Source organism: Nilaparvata lugens, chromosome 6 (assembly GCF_014356525.2).
Source record: "Nilaparvata lugens isolate BPH chromosome 6, ASM1435652v1, whole genome shotgun sequence".
Lineage (NCBI taxonomy): Eukaryota > Metazoa > Arthropoda > Insecta > Hemiptera > Delphacidae > Nilaparvata > Nilaparvata lugens.
The window spans coordinates 35,584,666-35,610,905 of NC_052509.1; the positions used below are offsets into that span (position 1 = coordinate 35,584,666).

Genomic DNA, 26,240 nt, shown 5'->3' on the forward strand with positions numbered 1-26,240 from the left:
AGTCGATCGCGAGCTACCGGTAGCTCGTGGGGTAGTTTTTGGTAACTCACAGAAATGCTTGGGTTGTCAACCATGCATTGAGAAACATGGCTACAAAATTTTGAATTTCTCACTGATATAACTGAGAAGTTGAATGATTTAAATTTGCAGCTTCATGCAAGAGATAAGTACATCGGTGGAATGATTTCAACTGTAAAATCAGTTTTCCAAGCAGCTTGAGATGTGGGAAAAGAATGTCGTCCAGTTTGAATATGAACACTTTTCCAGTCTGAGGAAAATCAATGACGAGAAAATTCCTCCACAGCAATAACCAAGAATACGTTACAATTCAAACTTGAGACAATACTCTGATCAACGATTTCAAGATTTTGAAAGCATATCGAATATGGTACAATTCGTCAACTCTCCTTTTGTAGAGATCGATGCAGAAGATTTTGCAGGTTGTGTTGTAGAAAACATTTTGGTGGAGATCAGGCTTCAGTTGAAATGGAATTTGTGGATTTTTAAAATGATCTTGTCTCTCAGATCACTTTCTACAACTGGAAATATTTGGCCTCAAGTCCCGAAAGAAAAATATCTAATCATCATTCAAGTTGCATTGAGGTTGAAAGCTATGTTCAGCTCTACCTACTTGTGTGAAACATCTTTTTCAAGTATGGAATTCATAAAAAATCGATATAGGAACAGATTGACTGATGAACGTTTTGACAACTGCATCAGAATGGCGGCTCCAACGTTCACTACAAACATCAAGAAAATACTTGATGGCCAAAAAGAGTTCCACTGTTCTCATTGAAATGTACATTTCAACTTTTGTTATACTTTTTGCTATGAGATTAGATTTCAACACTAGAAATGTATCTTTATAGGCGATGAAAGATACTTTCTTTATTCTAATATTCCTTGGTAGCTCACTAGAAAATTTATAAAAATGCTATTCTAGCTCATAGGCTCATAAGTTTGGCGACCATTGGTCTAAATGAAGCCCCAAAGGTAATCCTGTGTGGGGCCTTTCTTCGTATATTTAATCACAATAGAAAATGATCAAACAAAAGATAGAAAAAAATGAAAGAAGGAATATAGAGAGTCTTACATTAATAGTATACAACATCTTAAGAAACTACAAAATTTTAAAAATGAATCAAGAGAAAAAAAATTTAAACTAAAATAATAAATTATACTGCAATTTAAACAGTTCTCCGTGCGGGCAGCACATTCCAAATGATAATTATCTATTCTTCAGTCAACAGATGAAGCCACGCAAAATATAAGTGCTATGGCACAATATAATTACATAAATAATTCAAATTCCCAACCATACAAAAACTAAATCAAACATGAAAAACAAAATATCAACTTTCGAGCAAGAAAACCTTCATAAAAACAACTGTCTATCATCAATCGCAACAATGAATTTTTTTAATCTGGCCTTTTCTATTTGGCTATATTGACACTCCTGTAAGTCAGGTTGCAAGGCATTGTAAAGCTTACCACCTACATATCTAAAAAATCTTCTGTTATGCTCAAGCCTAGGTCTATGTAATTGAACTCTATTTCTATAGCGTACATTATAATCAGCGATATGGGTTTGTGTTGTCAATTGACTTTTATTTTTGAAAGTATCCAAAACTGCTTTAAACAAAAAGGAATATGTGACTGGTAATACATTAAGGGATCTGAACAGGGGTAGCGAGTGTTCGATCCTTGGCTTGCCACAAATCAATCTTATAAAATGCTTTTGTGCTACAATAATAGGTTTAAAATTTGTTGTATATGCACTTCCATAACATATGAGTCCATAATTAATTCTTGACTCAACCAGAGTATGATACAAATGTACTAGAAAATATCTTGGACACATATTTCTTAAAAAGTAGAAGTTCCTTATGGAAATTAACATTTCTGATTTTAATTTATGTATATGATCATACCATGAAAGTTTATTATCTATCAGCAAACCAAGGTACTTGACACAATCTGTTTCTTTTATCAAATCGCAATGGCAATCAAGCAAGGTATCCTCACAATTGAACTAATGGTATTTTAGTAATGGCAAAGTATTATTCAACTTGTTATTTTTGAGCCTGAAATGAACTAAATTCGACTTATTTGCGTTGAGCAGTAATTTATTCCTACAAAACCACCAGTGAATACACTTAATATCTTCTTGCATTTTAGCATGTATTGCTAATTCATTGTGGCCGTTGTAGAAAATAGCCGTGTCATCCGCAAAGGATACGATTTCGCCCAAAAGCTTTCCATTCCATAGGTCATTCACATAAATTAGGAAAAGAACTGCTGACAAAACCGATCCCTGCGGAATGCCGTACTTAACTAACCCCAAGTCGCTCAACTCACTATTTACTTGTTGGAATCTATTTCTAAGGTAGCTCCGAAACCATTCATTTGCCTCTCCCCTTATGCCTATTTTCTCTAGCTTCTCCAAAAGCAAATCGTGTTCAATCGAATCATATGCTTTCGAAATATCCAGGAATATTGCCGAGCATTTCAAGCCTTCATTGAAACTGTTATTTACTTTGGATAGCAAATTTTTCATTGCCTCCTCAGTACCTCTACCTTGAAGGAATCCAAATTGGTTCTTGCTAAAGAATTTTCTATAATTTAAGTAGTTCAGAATCCTGTTTTTCATCACCCTCTCAAGTATTTTAGCGAATATTGATAATAGTGTTATTGGTCTAAAGTTATCAATGTTTATGTTTCTGCTACTTTTGGGAATTGGGATTACTACGGATTTTTTTAATATTTCGGGGAAAACACCTTTTTGTAAGCTCAGATTGCAGAGCTCAACTAAAACGTCTAGGATGTAATCTAGAATTTCTTTAATTGTTTGAGTCGAGATACCATCCACTCCAGGTGCAGTATTCATCTTGAGATCTTTTATTATGATCTGCATCTCTTCTGCATTCACGGGCTGGATGAACATAGATCCAGCTTGATATTGTATTGGGAAAACATCAGCCAGTACTTGATCTTGCAAACAGTTTTCTAATTTAGGTCTATTATTCTCTACAATAGTAAAGAAAGTACTTATTTATACTATCAGCTATCTCTTTTGTACCCTCAATTGTTTCACCGTTTTGAAGTGTTATTTTTTCAATTGTCTTTCTTTTTTCCCCCCTCCCCAACAATCTATTTACAATTTTCCATTGCTCTTTAGTATTGCTTTTGCAAGTTTCAAATAGCTTTAAGAAATCTACTCTTGTTTGGAAATACGTATTTCATTTCTCAATTTATTTCTATATTTTAAATATTTTTTTCTTATTTATCGGATTATTTGGTTGCTCTTGATATTTTTTATATAGAGAATTTTTAAATTGTATTTTATTGATTAATTTCTGTGTAATCCACTCTGACCTTGGTTTTAACCCCTTATTTTTTATAGTTTCCCTAGTTGTTACAGTTTCGTTAATTGTTTTCTGCAAGTATGAAATACATTTTTCCCATGCTGTTTCAACATTACGATTCTCTGTTTCTCCTAGAACATTATTCCATACCGTTGCTGCTAACATGTTTTTCAGCTTTCTGTGGTCTATTCTACTTTTCCCGTTTGTTTCATTTGATGTAATTTGATTTATAATTGGTTTTTCGTATTGTATTCTTACCTTTACCAATGAGTGATCGGTTATATCTAAATGTAAAATTTCAGTTTCTATATCGTTTATTTTTTTATTTAATCTAGTCTTAGTGAACTGAACAAAAACATGATCGATGCACGATCCTGTATTGTTAACTAGTCTTGTGGGTTCATTTATCAATGAATCAAATCCAAAAGAACTCATAATTATTCTATATTCATCTACGATATTCTCATTAGATAATAGGTTCAAGTTTATGTCACCAATAACGAAGAATGGTTAGGGATATTTTTCTATCTCATTCAGTTCTATCAGGAATTCTTTTATCTCGTTTATATACAATCCCGGTGAATATAGATGTAATCTATATACCGCCAAGAACGAAAAAAATAAGCCTTGGCATGAACACTGACAGTAAATACAGTCAGCTGATAATAAATCAACCTTTTTTGTCTCACATTTTACATCTCTACTCAAATAAACTACAGTACCTCCGGCTCGGTAATTATGATTATAACAACCTACCATTGTATACCCATCAATTTGGTAAGAATTAGCTTCATTTTCATCTATCCATATCTCTGTCAATATTATTACAGAGGGCATAAACTGAAACTGCATTAAACTGGCAAGAAAGTTATCAAAATTCTGTCGCATACTACGAATATTTTGATGAATAATTACAATTTCACTTACAGTACTCTCCATTAGATTTTATTGTTATATTGGAATAGATAATTTATGAGAAACGATTATTTATCAGTTCGTAAGTCATACCTTAAATAAGTTCCGTAGCTGCTCACTCGATTTTAATTCTATCACAGAACAACCCTCCTCCTTCCTTATCAGTATTTTACAGTTTCTGATCCACATATATTTGAATTGTTTCGCTTTCCAAGCATTCCTCGCAGCGGCGAAGACCTTTTTCCGGCTTGGTGACAAACATTCATTTATGTATATGCTGTGTCCATCTTATGTCCATTCATATGTCTAGTAGAGAAATCCCTCTTCACTCTCCGCTTGTTGAGAATCGCCTCCTTATCCGTCCGCTTGACGAATTTGACGAGAATATGCGCCGGTCCCTCACGTGATGATACGTTGCCCTCCTCCGACGTCATCCTCCTTCCCGCTCGGTGGCAGACATCAATAGCATCCGTACTCAACTTGTGACCCAGGACTTCACTCATCTTGCTTATTATTGACCCCAGATTTTCATTGGGTTCTTGAGGAATTCCCTTCACTTCAAGCATGTTAATCCGGGAATATTGCTCGAGATCTTCAACCTGCTCTCTTAGAGTAGAATTTTCGTTTTTCAACTGAACAATTTCCCCCTTAGAAGATTCAACAGCCCCCAGACACTTGTTCAATCTTTCACTTTGGAGTTTGTAGTCCTTTGCTAATTGATCTACTGCTTGATGACACGCCTCAATCGAGTTACCTAGATCGGTTTCAAGTCTCTTATGATCCTCACGTATTCTGTTCAACAACCTAACAACGTCCTGCAAGCTTAACTCACCCTCAGCCGCTGTAGTTTCCAACGCTATGCTTCTACGCCGCTCTTTGGAGCAATCCTCGCACCGCCAAATTTTCTTATTCTGTTGCATATACTTGAGATCGTCCATCGTGAGATTTACGCACTTGGCATGAACACTCGCATGACAGTCATTGCAGGTGGTCGAATCGTTATTAGCATCACGCACCGATTTTGAACATATTTTACAAGACATTTTCGATAGAGCAGTTACAGCCTCCAACACACTATTGAACATATGTTGTGATATTACACTAATAACAGCTTTAAAATTAAACGAATGTAAAGTCGAAGTATAATAAGCAGAATACAATTTAAAACAAGCACTGTTCACTGTAAACGAAATTTTCAAACTATTATCTGCCAGTTGCTAGATAAGAGAGCGCCCGCACAAAAAAAAACATTTCTCTCTCGCTTCTCAATCAAAACTCTAATCAAACTTCGCGAGTTTATAATGAGCTCAGAACGGTGCATTTCTACTTTGAACTTCAAAAAAGTATTTTTAGAAGAGAATAGCACAGGACAGAGAGGAATGGAGAAGGATGAATAATGTATGGACCTGCCCTAGTGCACAAAACTGATGAGGATAATGATTTTAAATTATTTCAAAAGTACATTATGCTTTAACAAGACTAAAAAAAATATAGTCGGAGTTAAAAAAAAATACCATGATGAGTGATGAAACACCTCAGTTCTCTAAGGATAATTATTATGATCTATAAAATTCTTAACAAAATTTTTTATCGGTATAAGAATTAAGCAATAATTTTCTTGAATAAGTAGTTTGCCTAACCTCCAAACGAGGGATCGAACCATGCCGGTCTCTCATAGCCCATAACCTGATTGAAGACAGCACCAGCATCCATCAGCTTCGGGTAGATTGGAGACATGCGAATGTTGCGACCAGTCTTGAACTCTGTGAATGGGTACTGAAGGCCATAATGCAAACCTGGCAAACAGAACAGTAATTAAATTAACATACTCATTTATTTATTCATTTATTTCATAACTAAATTGAAATATATGTAAATATAACTAAATTCAATTCAATTCAAAAACATCTTTATTCCTCATAAAAAGCAAAACAATATGATTCACAATCTGTTGTCAGTTCTACAAACTCTTACATGAACTCATACATAAGAATAATATTATTGTACAATAAAAAACTCAAACAAAATAGTTGAAATTAAAACAAATAGAAAATGATCCTCAAGAATCTTAATCCTAGTTTTGATCATGATTGAGATTCATAACTCATCAGGATTGAATTCATCAGGGAAGAGTCGTGAACCGACAGTGCTTTTATTCAGGAATGATCTTCACATGGACCTGAGGTCTGTGTGTGAAGACTAGTTCTTCGGATTGCCAATATGTTTGGAAGATTCCGAGGAATGATTAAGAATTTTTGTAAAGTTGAACATTTCCGTGAATAAGCATTGATTTTTTTAAATAGATGATTCAGTAAATGTGAGGGGTATTGATTAATCATTGATAATATTATACTAGATATTAAAAACAGCAACAGTTACAATAATATGATGATGATTGTGTTTAATAGCACAATGTCATTGGGTATTGGTATGCAGATATGTTGTCTGGATGACGATGACTGATCCACAAGAAACAGACGTGGGTCCCAACAGATTGACCAATTTGGAATATTGTGATGGTCTCCAGGGGCCTATTTCACAAAGGTACAAGTATTGTTACCAACCATGGTTACGGACAAGTACTTGTATAGTGAGGTCCACGTTATAATGGCAGAGAAGAAAGATAGGAGAAAAACGATGCCAAGTCTCTCAATTTTACCACTGATTGTACACAGCTGTTACTCAATTCATCCCATTTAATTTGATCTAATAATAATTATCATTTCCTTGGTGAAATAATCAATTTAATGTCAAATTAATCAATAAAATATATATTTTCAAAATTTTATTCAAAAATTTGCTTCCATAACTAAGATCAGATTTTTATTTTTATACTAACCGGAAATGGCGGCACATTTAAAAAGCTGTGATAGACCAATCTGAATTTCAAAACAACAGAAATTAACTTATTTGGTAGGTATTCTATTCCAATTTCTTTTAAAAATGATAGAAAAATAGAAACTCTTTTTTAAATAAGTAATTTCAATGGAAATAATTCTGAAATAATCTTTCAATATTATTTATACCGGTACGAGTAGATCTATCCTAAACGTGTAGGCTAACTTAAGCATGGATGAAGTCTAGGATGTTTAGTTATCAACTTTTAAAATGTCATTTCAGGTATTTTAATTTGTGTTTCTCATACGGTAATGTCTGAAAATTATTTGATTGTTCTAAAAATACATTTTAAATCAATTATACGACTTCGGTACCAAAGTATTTTGATAAAATGAAGAAAAAATGGTGGCTGAGTTACTTTTGTATAGTCACTGTTAAAAGTGAAAATAAAATATTCTGGCAAACTGACAACATTGCAAAGCTAGAGAGAGATAGCGCTATCTGAGGACAGCAACAGTATTGTCAATCGTACAGTGCCATTATAACGTGGACCTCCCTATAGTTACAAGTTTACAAGTACTCACGTTTAACAAAAATTTATGATCTACAAGTTTATAATTTTACAAGTCTACAAGTACTTCAATAGTAAACATAACCTGTTTTCATGATAATTTCTTTTTTCATCCTTCATAAAGGTTACTATTGTACTTTTCAACAATTACTTTGAAAATATTTGAGAGCAATATAATGTTTTTGTACAGTCTACTTCATTGATTGCTGAATTTGTAACCTACACAGTATTATGTACTCTGTATATATATAGTATATGTACTATATATAATGTATACGATATTATACTGTGTATATATACTATAGTACACATAACCTATGAGGTGATACATTAATAACTATTTTGGAAATTTATTAAATTCAATTTCCCAATGCATATATTTTCAAAATAATGAAGTAGCCTATAGAGGAATTTGACAGTGTGGAGATCTGGTCTTCTTTTGAAGTTAGCAATGATCCTGAAATGCAAGGCAACCGTCAATCTCTTTGGAGCTATATTGAGAGACCGTACATGCAGAGTGTCTCTTTATGGTAAACTCAGCACTATAAGAAGATTACAAAATGGTTTACCTCAAGGATCGGTTCTTTCACCAATGTTGTTCAATGTTTACACTGCAGACCTGCCTGTTATTCAATCACGCAAGTTTATTTATGCCGATGACATTGGACTTGTTACTCAAGGTCGAAATTTTGAACAGCTCCAAATTGTGTTGAATGAGGACTTAGAGTTAATGGCAGAATACTTCCAGCAGTGGTTCTTGAAGCCAAACCCGTCCAAAACAGTCTCAACAATATTCCATCTCAGTAACCAGCATGCAAAAAAGACAATTGATCTCAGGTTATGTGACAAAAGAATATCTCATCAGGAAGCTCCCCGTTACCTAGGAGTCAGACTTGATAGATCTCTCACATATCGACAACATCTGCAGGGGTTGAGAGATAAACTGAAGACAAGGCTAAATATCATCAGCAAACTTGCGGGAACAACCTGGGGTTGTGACATGAATGCCCTTCGAACATCAAGTCTTGCACTTCTGTACAGTACAGGGGAGTACTGCTCTTCTGTCTGTGCTCGCAGCAGACATGTTGAGAAAATTGATACAGTTTTCTATGAAACTATGAGGAAGATTAGTGGGACATTGAGACCAACAGAGACTGAGTGGTTGCCTGTGCTTAGTAACATCATGCCTCCAGATCTCAGAAGGTTGGAGAAGAAGAACAAGTTCATTTCCCAGTTGCAACACATTCATGAGGATCTCACAGTCTCTAGAGATTTGGCTAACCCTGCACCAAGGCGCCTCAAGTCAAGAAGATACTTGAGACTTGACGAGCAGGAGGAAATTAGAAGTGCAAGGGAGTTATGGAGACTGAGATGGTTGCAGGGAGAGGTCAGGAACAAAGGCCTTGTGGATGAATCTAATGACATTGTTCCTGGCACCCAGCTGAGACGTAGAGAGTGGTGTGGCCTTGACCGGTTCAGGACGCAGGTGGGAAGGTATGCTGAGCTGATGACAGCATGGGGATACACCTCTGATCCTCTGTGCCAATGTGGACAAATTCAATCAATGAACCACCTAATATCTGAGTGTCCACAACACTCCTATCATGGAGGGCTGACAGAAGTTCATGATGCTGGAAAAGATGAATGTCAGTGGCTCCAGAACTTTCTAAATTCTATTAGTATTTTTAAAATATTAAGTGTAAAATTATGTTTTTTTTTCTAATTTTGGCCTATGAATGCACACACACACACACACACACACACACACACACACACACACACACACACACACATATATATATATATATATATATATATATATATATTATATATATATATAACTATTTTGGAAGTTTATTAAATTCAATTTCCCAATGCATATATTTTCAAAATAATGAAGTATAGAGGAATATAGGGCATTTTTGATTATTAGAAATATTTATTGAATATTTAAAATAATTTTCATGATCACTTGTAAATCCTTTGCATAGCTTTCCACTTCTGTAGAAATTTCATAGTTACAAACAAGTAATTTCGATAAAAATTTTTGGCTACAATAAAAATCTTTGTGAAACACTTGTTCGTAACAAGCAAATCACTTGTAAACTGTAGATCTGTAAATCACTTGTAAAATTCATTGTAACTACAAGTTTACAAAATTCTGCTTTTGTGAAACGCTAGTAATCAGCTGTTCTCCAAAACCATGGTTGGCAACAAGACTTGTAACCTACTTGTACCTATGTGAAACAGGCCCCAGTTGTAGAATAATAATAATAATAATTTTTATTTCAATTTCAATTTATTTCATTTAAAGTAAGTTACATAGTATCATATACATACAGTGTTTTGTTGCTCCTCTAGCTTAGAGCTAATTGAGGAGTATTCAAATTTCATACTACATCATAATAGTTATACATTCTAAAATAATACTACAAATGAAAATTTTTGTAAAGTGTTCAATAAATTAAATTAGAAGTCTATTATAGTTTCCATCTGGGATTTGATGTTCAAAGTTCTAATTTCTACCACTTGAATCACAACATTAGTCACTCTATAATCTAAACTAACTATAATTCTACTAAATCGGTGCTCAACCTTGCAGACATTATTGTCTCTTGCATTTAGGTGGCTGTAAACAGCTGAGCCAACACGCACATCAACAATATTACAACACACACACAGTCATAGAATGCGAAAACAAAACTTAACCTTCAAAGCTTCAATAAAACACTTCTATTATACTACAAACTGTAATATACACTCTCTTAATCATTTTTAACTGCTTCTAAAGCACCTTTTTGTTTACGATATTAAAATCATTCTTATTTATTTATTCATCCATAGTTTTTTCTTTTCCATTTCCCGTTGTATGTTGCATTTTACTATTGTATACTATGAGCAAACTAACCTATCTACTAACTAACCTATTAGAATATTAATAATAATCTTCAACATATCTTTCTATTCAATATTTCCTATAAAATAATTCTTAAGTTTAGTTTTTATTTCATTTATTTGTAAATTTTTCAATTCTGGTGGCAAATCGTTCAACAGGTAAGGAATTCTGCATTTTAATACGTTCTTACCATAATTATTATTATAATGCTGTGCTCTAAATACCCCATTTCTCAAACCATAACTTATTTCGTTTATTTCCCTGAATTCATCTTCAAAATAATGTCTAGACAAATCAGTGTATTTTGCGAGAGATTCTGGTGTCATAATACCCAATATTCCAAGCTCGATTCCATTAAAATAATGTGTTCGCTTCTCTTCTAATTACATCATACAATGGCTGTCTCAAATACACTGGTGCTAAACTATGAATTGTAATACCATAGAATATTATACTTTGAATCATAGAGAAACTCATAATCATAGATAACTATACTTTGAATCATAAACATAGAGTTAATCAGAAACTCTCATAGATAACTATACTTTGAATCATAGAGAAACTCATAATCATAGATAACTCTTTTAATATTTATTGGAAAACAGTGGCTAATTCTAGAGCATTTGTATAAAGCAGCTTTCATAATTCGAGCATCCTATTACTGTGTGAATTGAATTTCATGTCTGCATCAAAAACAACTCCTAGATGCTTAATATTCTTACTGAATTCCAAATGCTGACACCCGCATATGTTTCTCAAATCAAGATTTCTTAGACATTCTACTTTATGGCAAATTAATTTATAATTGTACAAACCTGCGTTAATTCTAGGATTTCTGAATTAAACAAACTACCTTTGTTTTCTGTGAATTTATCTTCATGCCGTTGTTGAAAAAATATTTATTAGCCAAATTGAGATCCTCTTGCATGTATCTTAGGCCGATTCTTAGATCACTGTGTGTCATATATAGCAGGTTGTCATCTGCATACTGCAGCACCTTACTTTTGAAACGGAGACTAGCTAAATCATTTACATACAGATTAAATTGATAGAACAGGAGACAAAATGCTGCCCTGAATTAGTCCACAGGATTGATCATAATCGGTAATAATATATTCACCTATACTAACATGATTTTTCTATTCTCAGAATAGTTTACAAACAAGTTGAATAGCTTTCCACGAATACCTATTCTATTGATTTTTTACTTTCCTTGTCCTATTGCCATAGGTAAGGAAAGTATTGCTTTCCAAAAAAAAATTGAGGTACCCCAATTTCTAAATTTCTATAGGCCTACGTTTCAAGGTCCCCTGAGTCCAAAAAAGTGGTTTTTGGGTATTGGTCTGTATGTGTGTGTGTGTGTGTGTGTGTGTGTGTGGTGTGTGTGTGTGTGTGTGTGGTGTGTGTGTGTGGTGTGTGTGTGTGTGTGGTGTGTGTGTGTGTGTGTGTGTGTGTGTGTGTGTGTGTGTGTGTGTGTGTGTGGTGTGTGTGTGTGTGTGTGTGTGTGTTGTGTGTGTGTGTGTGGTGTGTGTGTGTGTATGTGTATGAGTGTATGTGCATCTGTGTACACGATATCTCATCTCCCAATTAACGGAATGACTTGAAATTTGGAACTTAAGGTCCTTACAATATAAGGCGATCTAATGCAATTCAATATGGCGGAGAAAATGGCAAAATGTTGTCAAAAACAGGGGTTTTCGCGTTTTTCTCGAAAACGGCTCCAACGATTTTGATCAAATTTATACCTAAAATATTCATTGATAAGCTCTATCAACTGCACATGTCCCATATCTGTGAAAATTCCAGGAGCTCCGCCCCGTCTATGCAAAGTTTGATTTTAAATTCCCAATTATCAGGCTTCAGATACAATTTAAACAAAAATTCCAAGTGGAAATGATCAAGCATGAAAATCTCTACAAGTCATGTTCAGTAACATTTTCACCTAAAATTTAAAATAAGCTCGAAATTCGAGAAAATGTTATTATTTCAATTGCAAACTGTGTTGGCAACTGTTGATCCTATTGAATCATTCATTATGAAGAGATAGCAGACTTCGTGTGTCTCTAGCGTTATTGTACTGTCACCAGCTGGCTTGGATCTTTGAATAGTAGACTTGAGATGCGCGCGAACACTAGCGTCAGGTGATCAATTTTCATAACAGCAAGGAAAGTTGTGTGAGTGCGCCACACCAGATTTTTTATTTTCTAATTATATGTTAATTACATTGTTTTCCTATTAATTGATCTGTAGTTATTTTTGTATTCATACATTGAAACACAAGAGCGGGATGAAAAAGACAGATGCCAACCGAAAACGTCTATTCCCAAATTTAGTCTAATAAAATGTCCAAAGTATGGTTAAGTTCACATCATTACAAAATTTTCACTTGAAAATGATCAACTAAGGTTATTTATTTATATAATTTTTATTAATTAATTTTTTTAACCTGATGAATGAGAACCCGCGCATGGTTCTGGGGACACCCTCTGGCTCATCCTCCAAATTTACGTGTTTTATGAATTTATTGATTTTTTACATTATTTTCCCATTTTACTTTTTTAATTTTCACATTAAATTCACCTTATATTATTATTATCATTATTATTATTCCAATTAAAATAAGAAGATTTCAATAACGACAGGGTTTTTTGAGTATTTCAAGACTTGAATCAGTCCAAAGAATTTTTGAAGAAGAAAAAGACAGTAAATGAACTAAATATTTTATGCACCAATATTAGATCGCTCAGAAAAAATTGGGATACATTAAGGGCAGAAAATAACAGTATAATCAATGAAATAGATATTCTTGTGCTTAGCGAAATTAATATTAATAGTGAAGAAACAAATTTTTATGGAATTCAGGATTTTAAAAGTCTATTTAAATGTAGGTCCGATGGGAGGGGGGGGGTGGATTGGGAATTTTTCACAAAGAAGGTATTAAAGTTGAGAAAAATGAAATAGATTTTGTTTCAGCTGAATTAATATCTTTAAAGTTTGGTGTTAGAAATACGACAATAATAATCATAGCTATTTATAGACCACTTAATCATAATGTGAATCTATTTAATGAAGAATTAGAGAGTTTTTTAACATTAGAAAGAATGAGTCAAGAAAAAAATATTATCATGGTAGGAGATATAAATATAATTATGTTACCTGTCAGATATGTATGGTTCGAATAATTATATAAGTGTACTCTACTCTTATGGTTTATACAATACTATACAAAAGCCAACTAGAGAAGAAACATATGGTAACACAGTTGTATCATCATGCCTTGATCATGTTAATGTAAAGTTAGATCCTAACAACTCTTATATTTCATTTTTGGTTGAAAGCAGTGGCGAGCGGTCAAATGAAGCAAGTGAAGCACTGCTTCAGTAACAAAAATCCCAAAAAATTTAATTTGAATCGTGCGAATTATTAATAGTATAATACGAATTATTGGAATATAAGTTGATTATAAATGCTCAATATATCAATGATTATCAACTGCTTTGATTTGAATGTCAGCGCCTCACCGCCCAGCTGCTAGTTGGTTGAATGGTGAAAGGAAGCAGAGCTCGACCTGCTTCATATGCTCTTGCTATGATTTGGATAACAAAGGTTGGGGGGAAGTGGGAATAAAGCTGTGGAATAAGCTAGCAGGGGCCCGGCTACGAAGATAGCCGATCTTGGCCGAATGTGATTTCAATTTCCGAGCATTGCCAACCTGACAAGTTGACAGCGCAAAGCAAACTAAAAATCTAATAAAATTAAAAATCACGATGAAACATCTGAAGTTCTCATTCAGTTCTCATTTCTGTCCATGTTCAGTTCAGTTGGCATTGATAATTTTCAAACTTTACAACTGCGTCGACTGCACGTGTGTAGTTGTAGTGTGAGAAAGTTTGTTTATCTAGTGCAATGGTTGTAAATCAAATAATTAAGAATGAGTTGATATTTGTTGAGTGAGTTGATATTTTGTGAAGTTATAGTTTAATTAGGCTATTAATATTCTATTAGGCAATAATACATTAGGCTTATAGTTTAATTAGGCTATTTAGTGTGAGAAAGTTTGTTTATTTAGTGCAACGGTTGTAAATCAAAAACTTAAGAATGAGTTGATATTTGTTGAATGAGTTGATATTTTGTGAAGTTATAGTTTAATTAGGCTATAAAATCCAGGTATGTCTTGTGTAATTAAAAGTCTTCTGGAACTTCCGTTTTCCTCTCGTTCTTTTGAGGAGAAAAAATACCTTATGAACATTGGAAGACCAATACCTAACCTCCCAAAATTGATGCAAAATTGTGGGAAATTTACAAGACATTTTCAGTCGAATAATTATAAAAAGTGTGAATGGTTAGCTGGAAGTGAAACGTTGAATGCACTATTTTGTTGGAATTGTTTATTGTTTGGAAGGGATAGACATACTTCATGGAGAGAAAGTGGATTCAAACACCTTGGGAATTTAAGCAAATTGCTTGCTTCTCATGAAATAACAGTGAATCACATACGTGCTTCATTGTGTGCTGCTTCTTTCGGTCAGATCAGTATAGAGACTGCTTTAGATGATCAATTGAAACAGGCAATTTTGCAACATAATAAAATAGTCAAGTGGAACCGGGATCTACTTAAGAGACTTATTAATGCGGTTTGCTTCTTGGGAAAACAAGAATTGGCTTTTGGGAGGCATAATGAAGTAGAAAGTTCGATTAATCAAGGGAACTATATTGTAATATACAATGTGTTGAAAATTTGGTGTTATAAATTATTTTAAGATTCTAAGATTCTAAATTATTTTTAGATTCCGGACGTGGATTAGTGATTTTAGTGTTTCATTTTGTGTTTTTGGCTTTTTTAATCAAAAGATTTTTCCAATTGAAATTCAGGTGAAATTAAGAATAAGTATTACAGTTTTCCATCATGGGAGATTGTGGTTATGTTGGCGGAGTGGAACTTCCTACGGGACTCCCCACAATCCAAGCCATATGCTAACAACAACATTGTATTATATATTTCCATTTACAATAATCAAGTGCATAAGTGAATACATAAGTCAATGGAACATACTTGACTACATACTTGATCAACTTTGGTGAGTTTATTTTAAATTATATATTATTCTTAGATATATCTCTTGATAATAATAAATTGTAATGCAGAGTTTTTATGTTATTTCAAGTTTAGAAGGAAATCTTTTGTCAGTCTACAGTGAGATTATGCTTCAATAGAAAAAAGAATGAGTAAAAGGAAATATTACACCCATGGTCAAGGAAAATTACCCACAACAAACAAACCACAACCACCTCCCTCCCCCCGCCCCACCAACAAATTAGTGCTTCACTAACTTTTTACAGCACCGATCGCCACTGATGGAAAGCAAAATTGTAGACCATTACTGGACAGGGATTAAACTGTTAGAAACATGTACAGATGGTACACACCAGACTATGGAAAATGAATATAAAAGTGTCATTTTAACGGGGAGAGTGAATGAATTGATTCAAACTGAAAATTGGTGGCCGATTCTAGACTTAAGAGAACCATCAGATATTTGTAATGATATAGTCCAGAGGTTCGAAAATATATATGCTGAAAGTGTAATAAAGGTTAAACAAAAAAATAAGCAACTACATAATTCCTGGTTCAATGATAGAATTAAGCTGATGATAGAGAGAAAGAACTATTTATGGCAAATGATTAAAAGAGATAAACATAATGTGGATTTGAGAAATCATTTTAGAAACATACGAAATAAGTTAACAGACATGATTCGTAATGAGAAAAGAAAATATTATTATAGGGCTTTCAATGATAACTCCAACAATACTAAGAAAATTTGGGAAATCATTTATAAATAAGAAGAATAGGCCGTCTCTAAAGGAATCAATTAAGTTAAATTCCAATATCAATGAAGATCATCAAATTATGAACCTAACAGAGAAATTTAAAAACAGTTTTAAAGAAAAAATAGAAGAAATTACGACAGAAATGGACGGGCAACACTTTGATATAATACCACAATTAAAAGAAGGTAACTATACAATTGGGGATAGGATGAGTATGAATTTTAAAAAAATTAAAGAAGATCAACTTTATATTATCATTAACAAACTAAACAATAGATCATCTGCAGGACCTGACAAAATTAGGCCCAAAGATATCATAAATAACATTTTCTATCTAAAGCTGATCCTGATGCATCTGATTAAGAGGATAATTGAAACAGGGAAAATACCTCAGCGTCTAAAAATAACACATCTCAAACCAATTTTCAAGAATGGAACAAAGAAAAATTTAGGTTCTTATAGGCCAATAGGATCAATCTCAGTAATTATGAAAATTCTAGAACATTTCATCTGTATGCAATTGAATCAATACCTGATTAATCAGAACATAATAAATGATGCTCAATATGGGTTTATTAAAAAAAAAACAATAGATTTATTAGAAAAACTAACAGAAAATATATTTGAAGCTTTAAATGACAATAAATTTGTCATAACTGTTGCAACAGATTTGACAAAAGCATATGATTTGGTTAATTATGAAATTATGTTACAAAAATCTGGTGTGGCGCACTCACACAACTTTCCTTGCTGTTATGAAAATTGATCACCTGACGCTAGTGTTCGCGCGCATCTCAAGTCTACTATTCAAAGATCCAAGCCAGCTGGTGACAGTACAATAACGCTAGAGACACACGAAGTCTGCTATCTCTTCATAATGAATGATTCAATAGGATCAACAGTTGCCAACACAGTTTGCAATTGAAATAATAACATTTTCTCGAATTTCGAGCTTATTTTAAATTTTAGGTGAAAATGTTACTGAACATGACTTGTAGAGATTTTCATGCTTGATCATTTCCACTTGGAATTTTTGTTTAAATTGTATCTGAAGCCTGGGAATCTAGTGAATCAATAGTTTGCAATTATTGGATAATCACATTTTCTCGATTTTTGAGTTTATTTTTAATTTTAGGTGAAAATGTTTCTGAACATTAATTGTAGAGATTCTCATGCTCAATCTTTTCCACTCGAAATTTTTTGTTTAAATTGTATCTGAAGCTTGATAATTTAGGCTGTTTGAACAAAAAAAAATTTCAACTTTTTTTTGTTGAAAGCTTTAAAGTTCATTGAGTCAAAACCGAATATGCTATTGAAAAAAATAAAAAAAAATATTGTGGCCTATGTGTGACCTTGAAGTGTACATTTTGAGCATATTTCGTACTTCCTGCAAATGCAAACAATAAACACCACAGCAATGAAACTTTAGGACAATTATCTTCAAAATATGCTCTTTCAAGTGGTCTAATCTTAATTACAAAATATTCATGTTTTTTTTTGTTTTTCTACAAAATATCGATTATTTATTGTTTTTTACAGTGAAATTTTCAGTTTCTTATTTATATTAGCATAATTGGGTTTTAACTCGCCAGCCAATGCAATTTTTTGTTTCTCATTATAAGTATCCGTTTAGAAACGTTAATTGCTTGAACAAGCCAATGTTTATACTTGGGCTCGTGCGCAAGCACCGTGCGTGCGTAAAGTATCGGGGAGGTAGGAGTGGGGCAGTTTCGGTAGCTGTCTCCTTCGACTTGGACTGGCTGGGGACTCCTTTCGTCCAGGTTTGCTTCCTGATTTTGTGACCGATTGCACTGTGCCAAACGTTGTCAATGTCATACTGTTCTATTATACTATTACTTTTGTTAATTCAATGTGAACACTAAATTTTTGGTAGTTGGAAATGTTTGCATTCTCCCAGTGAATAGAACTGAAACAGAGTAGTGTGTACACTAAATAATATAAATTTGTGGTTCAATTGTGTAGGCATATCTATGCTTCTTTATTTATTTTTGTATAGTTTGCTCTGTATTTAAAATAATTGGATTATAGTATCACGTTTGTTGATGTTATTTTCAACAGAAGTTTTTCAATTTTCAATTATTTTCATATTTCCTTAAAGTAGAATAATCTGGTATTAGGAAATACTGGAGTAAGCTCGGTGTGAACTGTTCTATACAAATTTGCGCTTTTTTAACTTGTACTCAGAACTCAGGCAATATAATAATTTTGGTATTTGAACGATATTCGTTTTTTCATCATTTATAACACCAATCAAGTTATTTATTAGGACCTATGTTTCATCTTTGAACTTTTAACACTTGATAAGTTCAAAACCGAGCTCTCAACAAAATAATGTTGGGAATAACTTTCTTTGGACAACAACACTTAGCTTGTTTAAATCCTATGGAAAATAACTTCTTTCTGAAGGATTATTGAAAATTGGTTATATAGTACTGATAGGCCTATTTGATCTATAGATTAGGCTGTGGTGCATTATACGGGCTTCTCTAAGTTTTAAGAAAAGTCCGTGTTATCCTATAGCCTACTATTAAACGACTGTTTTTATGTTTGGATGTTTAGATCTTTTTATGTTTGTATTTCACCGGATCTCGAAAGCTGCTCTAACGATTCTCACGAAATTCAGAACATAGTAGGTTTATAATATAAAGATTGGATTGAACTAGGTCTCATCCCTTGGAAAACTTGCTGAAGGACATTAAAAGTATAATTCATCCTTGGAAAACATATGATAATTTCGTCGTCTCTCGATAACAGAAGATGCGTGTGCCTGTGTGGGAGAGAGACAGAATTATTTCCATTATCATCCTTGGAAAAACAGCTGATAATAATTATTTCGTTGTCTGTTGGTGATGGAAGTGAGTGAGCGAGTTCATGTGTGGTGAACAGTGTCAAAATTATGACTCAGCTGTTGAACTTTTGTAATCATTTAATCACGTACTTAGTGCCGGTTGCAAAAAAAGCCGGGTTATTTTCAATCCTGATTAATTTCAGTAGATCCATCTTTTTGAAATGGTCTTCTCTGATTTGGTTCATGTGAAGTTAATCAGGATTAAAATCTTACCGGCTTTTGTGCAACTGGGCCTTTGTGAGGGAAATTTTTGCCTTCCCTTTGGGAATTAATATCAATTTACTGTGATTAGATAGAACATTTCTGTATAAATGTTATTATAATTTCTTCTTTTGTAATACATATTTTACTTTCCTTGCCCTATTACCATAGGTAAGGTAAGTATTGCTTTCCGAAAGAAATTAAGGTACCCCAATTTCTAAATTTCCAATGTCTCAAAAACGGCTCCAACGATTTTGATCAAATTCATATTCAGCATGAAAATCTCTACAATTAATGTTTCGTAACATTTTCACCTAAAATTGAAAATAAGCTCGAAATTCGAGAAAATAAGATTATTCAATTGCAAACTGTTGGCAACTGTTGATTCTATTAAAACATTCACTATGAAGAGATAGCAGACTTCGTGTGTCTGCAGCGATACACTGCTCCAATGACTCGAGTGACTCGAGCTAGGTGACCCGCGTTTCATGGGAGCTTTTGACAGTTCATCACCCGGTCGCCATCTTTGATTTTTCTAGCCCGGGTCAGGAATCGTGACCCGACCAAATAGTACGGGCTACGAAGTTCTAGCTCGAGTCACCCGGAATCGGAGCGCTCCTATTGGTTGAAAGTTTCGCGTCGTCTGCTCTGGTCTGCAGTCAAGTAAACAACACAACTAAATGCAAATATGGAGGATTATTACGAATACAAACATGAGTTTGTTTTTGAAGGCATATTTTATAAAATAATTGGAAAGGAGGAAATTTACACATTATTGGCTGGTAAGTTTATTAATTGAATTTTTGACAATATTATTAGTTTAGTATAACTATTATATTAAAATATATTTGTGCTCATGACGTGATCTACGGTATCCAAAACTGTTACAGTAGGCTTTTTAGTGTTCATCAAGGAAATTGTGAATAATAAAATAAATAATATAATATTTTGTTAATATTATTCTGTGTGGTCATGAAAGTTTATGATCCATTTAAATAGCATTGAAATATTTACTTTTGATTTTGGCTACTTCTGTTTCTTCTAAGATTTTTATAGCTGTTTAACCTCAATACCTATTCGTATTTTGTTTATGGCATAATTTATTAAAAAAATAAATAGAATTTCATTATCAAATTTCAGAATACTTAATTGGCTAAACATAAACTTAAACCTAATTTCACTCATTTTCATTTCATTAGAAAGTTTGTTATTCTATGGAATAGGCCTAATTTAAATTTAATAGCTCAAGTACTGAAACTTTATGATTTTTGTTTTACAGGCAGCTTGGACTTCTTCAGTCCTATCTGAAACAAAACTATGGCCACATCGAGATGGATGGTTTAGCAGCAGGTAAGGCGCTTTCATGCAATCCTCTTATAATATAATTTCTATCACATACCGTAATAACGATTAGTGATAGTAGTCACATTGGTATAAATAATTTTACCATATTCTGCTGCTATTTTTTGTAGATACTGTGATAATTTACACCAAGCTAAAAACTTGGAGCTTTTACATTAGAGTTGTCATTCAAAGTTTTTAACAAATTATGGCAATATGTTAAAATTACAGCAAAATTGCTTCCTCAACTTGTAAAAATCCCTCTATCTAACATGATTTTTGTTTTCCATACATTGTAAACACTGAGAAAGTTGCCAACAAAATTTTCCTTCATTACAAGTCCATGCAGACTATGCTTTCTTAGCGAAAATTTTGACAGCTCTTGAGAACAGCAAATTTTTAAAGATAATCAACAACTTTTTTATAGAAGAATCTGTGAAAACTTTGGTGTATAATATGCAGCTTTAAACCCATTGCATTTTGAAAACTTAAACCAAGCTACTCCACAATTGAAAGAAGTCTGTCTTTTCGTCAATACTAAAGAAGATTCAGAGAAAAACATAGAAGACTACAGTATAGAGAAATCTCTAAAACTGTGAGACGAATAAAATGTTTAGGAAAATTTGTAACCTTTAATTTTTCCTAGGATAGTCAGTATTTGATTAACATTGGTGTTGCTATCCTTTTGCCAGATTTTTTACAATGTTGAAATATGATCAATAATTGTTAATTATTAACAAAATTTTCAATCTAATTATGCAAGTGTATTATTTATTGAAAAGTAAATTCACTTGATGAGTACAATAAATTGATTGTTCTAAAGAAGAATGAACAATTACATAAGATATACTGGTATCAGCTATAAAATGCAGAGAATCGGCAACGTTGTTCTTCTATATTACTCTACTGCCAATATAACGTGACCTCACTATAGACGCGTTTCTTCTATGTTATATGTGATTATAACATAATTTGAGCTACTCTTCCGGTCTAATTTAATCAAGCTTCTGTAAGATTTTGTAGCCAAGCTTGAAGTTTCCTTCAAAAGACAACTTCAAAAAAGTGGCACTGATACAGCCTGTTTGAGAGTGATTTATAACATATTGAAAATTAAGAACTACAATGTATTTTGCAAGCACCACTGTATATAGACTGCACTACTTGTAATTATAACATAATGCTTAGTAGACCTACCTTATGGAAGTCAATCATGTTCACTACTTAATGATGTTTTAATATCATTGTTTTCTTTATGTTACAGAAGTCACCACAGAGGGTCATGTGTGGACTAATGATGCAACAAAAGTGAAATTTATTTGGGATTAAAAGTTAACAGACCGTTGTACAACCCGGTGATAATCTTGTATTAAAGGAAGTTCTTATGTAGCAAGCACAAGTTATGAAGTTGGTAAAGGCTATTATTATTAATTACATCAGAGATGACTTTTGTTGCTGCAAGAGTGTCGACCATGTTCATCTACTGAAGCTGCAATGACATCCACTATCTCATGGAATGTTCTATGAGCAGTACTTTAGAAAAATTATATCTGTCATCAGCAGCTAAGAATGTCTCTGGTTTGCTCAACATCCACTGTAAAAAGTATTTTCTCCTCAAGAGGTATTTTTATATTTGCAGGCTGATTAATTCTCCTTCCTATAACTTCTAAGAGCACCTAAAAATGTTGATGTTAATCTTTGTAAAATTGGAATTTAATAAAAAAACAAACAATCCACCAATTTTCGATTTGAAATACACCATGTTTGGTTTTTCGTATGGCCTATATCTTACAGTACCTCTATTATACGCTCATATGGCCCGCCGCAAAGTAGACCCACGCTAATCCACGAAAATCAACCTACGCCGTGGGATGTTTTGTAAACCATTGCTATAGAATTATTCATAATCAATCAGCTGACAAGTGGATTATTCATTGCATGTATTACACAGATGTCTGGAGAGGCTTAGCAATGGTTTACAAAACATCCCACGGCGTGGGTTGCTTTTCATGTATTAGCGTGGGTCTACGTTGTGGCGGGCCTATAGTTGGGTCTAGTCAACTATGACCATCCTATAACTGAAGACGTGATCGATCTATCCAGGAATGCCTGGTCATTGGAAATAAATGATAATAATTTGAAATAGTCTACAGCACTGATTTCATTATAAAAAATGATATAGTCATTTCGAATAAAATAACAAACCAGTTACTTGAAATGAGTAACAACTTGAGAGAAATGGTGCAACAACAGAAACTAGTCTCTCAAAATGTTTTTATAAAAATTTGGTTTAGAAAATGTAATGTTGGCTCTATTTCTAAACTCATTTTGGTTTCTTTTAAAATGTCGAAAGTAAATCAGTTTTTCTTTCATTTTTATACAATTTAAAAGCAGCCAAAATATATTTTTAGGGAAAATGGTATTATTTTCATTGAATGAAGACTAGTGCAGTGGTCTCTTTGATGACGCCAAAAAATATAGTCCTATAATATATAATGATTATTAAACAAGAATCCAAAATCTACACCGCGACCCACTTGGTATGTTCTCGGTAGGTGACCTGAATAGAATAATGCTACATTAACCATGTTTACAAAATTTCAATGGAAAGATTCTGATGATAATAGTATGGAATTTTTTATTTGCATGGTTTGCTAAGACATTCTAAAATGGCTTTTAAACTCACTCATATCATAAAGAGATATTATAATTTCAAAATAACCCAAGTTGTGAGGTCTCGTATTATTAAATTCCTGTTAGAATAATTCATTAAAAACCCTTAAAGGATTTCCCAATTCCTCCACAACAACCGCAGCAACTGGCCCTACAATGTTTGGTGCATCATAATAATTATTATTATTATTGTTATTCTGTTCCTTATCCAATTCTCCTAGAATAAACTCATTTATTACAGCATGAGCCATGTTTGTTTTGCAAAACAACTTACTTTTAGTGTCACACCAGTGTGTGTGTGTGTGTGTTTTATTCAAATATTCGCGCCATCCGAATATTCAAAAGTACGCGCCAAACAACATCGACCGGTCGATGTCTGGTTGTCGTTCCATGGGATCACTAGTCTGCCCCGGGTCAGCCGCCATTTTGTTCGGCTCTGGGTCACTCGAGTCACTGACTCAAAAGTATCCCTGAAGATAACCTTTATGATCAGGTGATCTGAAACACCATTTTCTGCACCGTAATTACTGTAACGTAAAACAGTAGCAGAATGACAGTGAGCTCACAGTCCAATAAACAGACTGTGAATGAATACAGAACACTGTTCTGTATTCATTGACTGTGGTGAGCATTGTATGAGTGACTTCTATTTTGACAGATAAAAGGTGGGCGCGTCAATAATTGTATGTAGTAGATTTAGTTTAGAGTAAATTTTTTTCATTTTTCGAATATATCTCGGAAACTATGCATCTTATAAAAATTTGTATTTTGTGAAAAATTGAAGCTTACAAAATTACCAACAAGTTTTGTCCTTTAAATTTTTTCCACTTATTACTTACATGCAAATATCTTGGAAACAATGTGTTCTATTGACATAATCAACTACATAAAAATGAAGCTTAATAAATTTCCTACAAACTTTGTTTGGTAGAGGTTTTCGATAAATCCTATACTTTTCGAGATATTTATGTTCTACAGTGATGCATTTTCCAAAAACCAGTTTCTCTTCCATATTTTCGCTCTTTCAAGTCTTATAACATTTCAACAATTTTATTGATGGAACAAGAATGTGCTAATTACGAGATTGTAGAGCATTCGATTATCTCTCATTTCATGTATAATTCGACTATTTCACGCATTCCCATACGACTGTTGCAGCAGTTTTAGTTTTGAGTGTCAATCTCAAGATTTGCAACAAGTGACTTTCTACGAATATCACACTATTCTGACATCATAAATTGGCAGTGTGCTTCAGTATGAACATTCATATTGAGTACCTATTGGAACGTCTGCGGAACAAAACACAGGGGGTGTTTCTAAACTTCCTACCAAACAAAGAGCATTGATATCATTCACGAGGTATGACACTCAACCAAGCTGCTCTATAGTGAGATTCACTCTAAAATGTCAGCATTAGTTGAACGTGACGAGCTTCGATGTTATTTATTAGGTACGCTGACACACAACCAAGCAGCTTTACATTGAGACAGTGTCAGCATTAGTTAAAGGTGAAACATTGATGCTATTCACTAGCAATACTGACTGTTGAAAGTGAACTACCTAATAGAGTACCCGAGTCGGTCAGCATTGATGTTATTCATGAGGATTGCTGACAGTTGAAAGTGTATCTTCTCACAGTAAGTGGCTAGCCTCTTCAAGAGGCTTCAAGGGCCACGAACATTTTCAGGCCAGTCTACAACAATCAATAAGTTACGGAGGCCTGCAACTGTGAATAGATTTTTTCATTAGGGGTGAGTTCTTTCATGAAAGACTTACTATTTCGAATACCTTCTTTTTCGAGGGGAAGTGGTCTAGTGGTAAAGTAGGGGAAGAGAGAGATTGCATTGCAAGCTTCACTACACTCAGCGCTACGAGTGTCAAACTCCCGAACTATGCTCCTCCAACGCCAAGGAAGGAAGCCATTCAAACAAACTTAAGAATCTAAAATCAAACTTTGCATAGATGAGGCGGAACTCCTGAAATTTTTACTGATATGGGACTTGTGGCAGTTGATAGAGCTTATCGATGACTATTTCAGGTATAACTTTAATCAAAATCGTTGGAGCCGTTTTCGAGAAAATCGCGAAAAACCCTGTTTTTGACAACATTTTCGCCATTTTAACCGCCATATTGAATTGCATTTTATCGAAATTGTTCTTGTCGGATCCTTATAGTGTAAGGACCTTAAGTTCCAAATTTCAAGTTATTCCGTTAATTGGGAGATGAGATATCGTGTACACAGACGCACATACACTCATTCATACACACACACACACACACACACACACACACACACACACACACACACACACACACACACACACACACACACACACACATACAAACATACAGACCAATACCCAAAAACCACTTTTTTGGACTCAGGGGACCTTGAAACGTATAGTTTTAAAGCAAATTTAGCCTTCTTTTGAATTGATTATTACAAAATTTACTTGAAACGTCCTGGGTGAGTAAATATTCACAAAAATTAAAGGAATTGCAAAAAATACCACTTAATCTCAACCATGTACATGGTTATTGCATTAAGAATAAAAAAAATATCATGCCAGTATTGGCCCGAAACATTGCAGCAACTTAAATTCGGTGCCAATAAGTATCGATAAACTATTACGTCAGCAAGTAAGTGAAACTGCTCATCGAATGTACTTTACCATATTCATCCATCCGCGAATTTTCAACAGTTAACATATTTCCCATAAAGTATCTATAATCTAAAGAACT

General features: G+C 33.5%; 1 protein-coding gene and 1 long non-coding RNA gene across 3 annotated transcripts in view; one reads left to right on the forward strand and one right to left on the reverse strand.

Moving 5' to 3' along the window:
• LOC111056780 (pyruvate dehydrogenase phosphatase regulatory subunit, mitochondrial) overlaps positions 1–26,240 on the reverse strand; it is a 110,369-nt gene that overhangs the window by 40,475 nt on the left and 43,654 nt on the right. For both annotated transcript variants that reach the window (XM_039430701.1, XM_039430702.1), the window contains one exon: positions 5,921–6,076. In XM_039430701.1, coding sequence (XP_039286635.1) covers positions 5,921–6,076 — 156 coding nt within the window. The remainder of the gene's footprint in view (positions 1–5,920; positions 6,077–26,240) is intronic.
• On the forward strand, positions 19,931–22,272 carry LOC111043327. Its single transcript, XR_005571623.1, has 3 exons — positions 19,931–20,269; positions 20,767–20,837; positions 22,090–22,272. It is a non-coding gene; the product is annotated as an uncharacterized LOC111043327 (long non-coding RNA).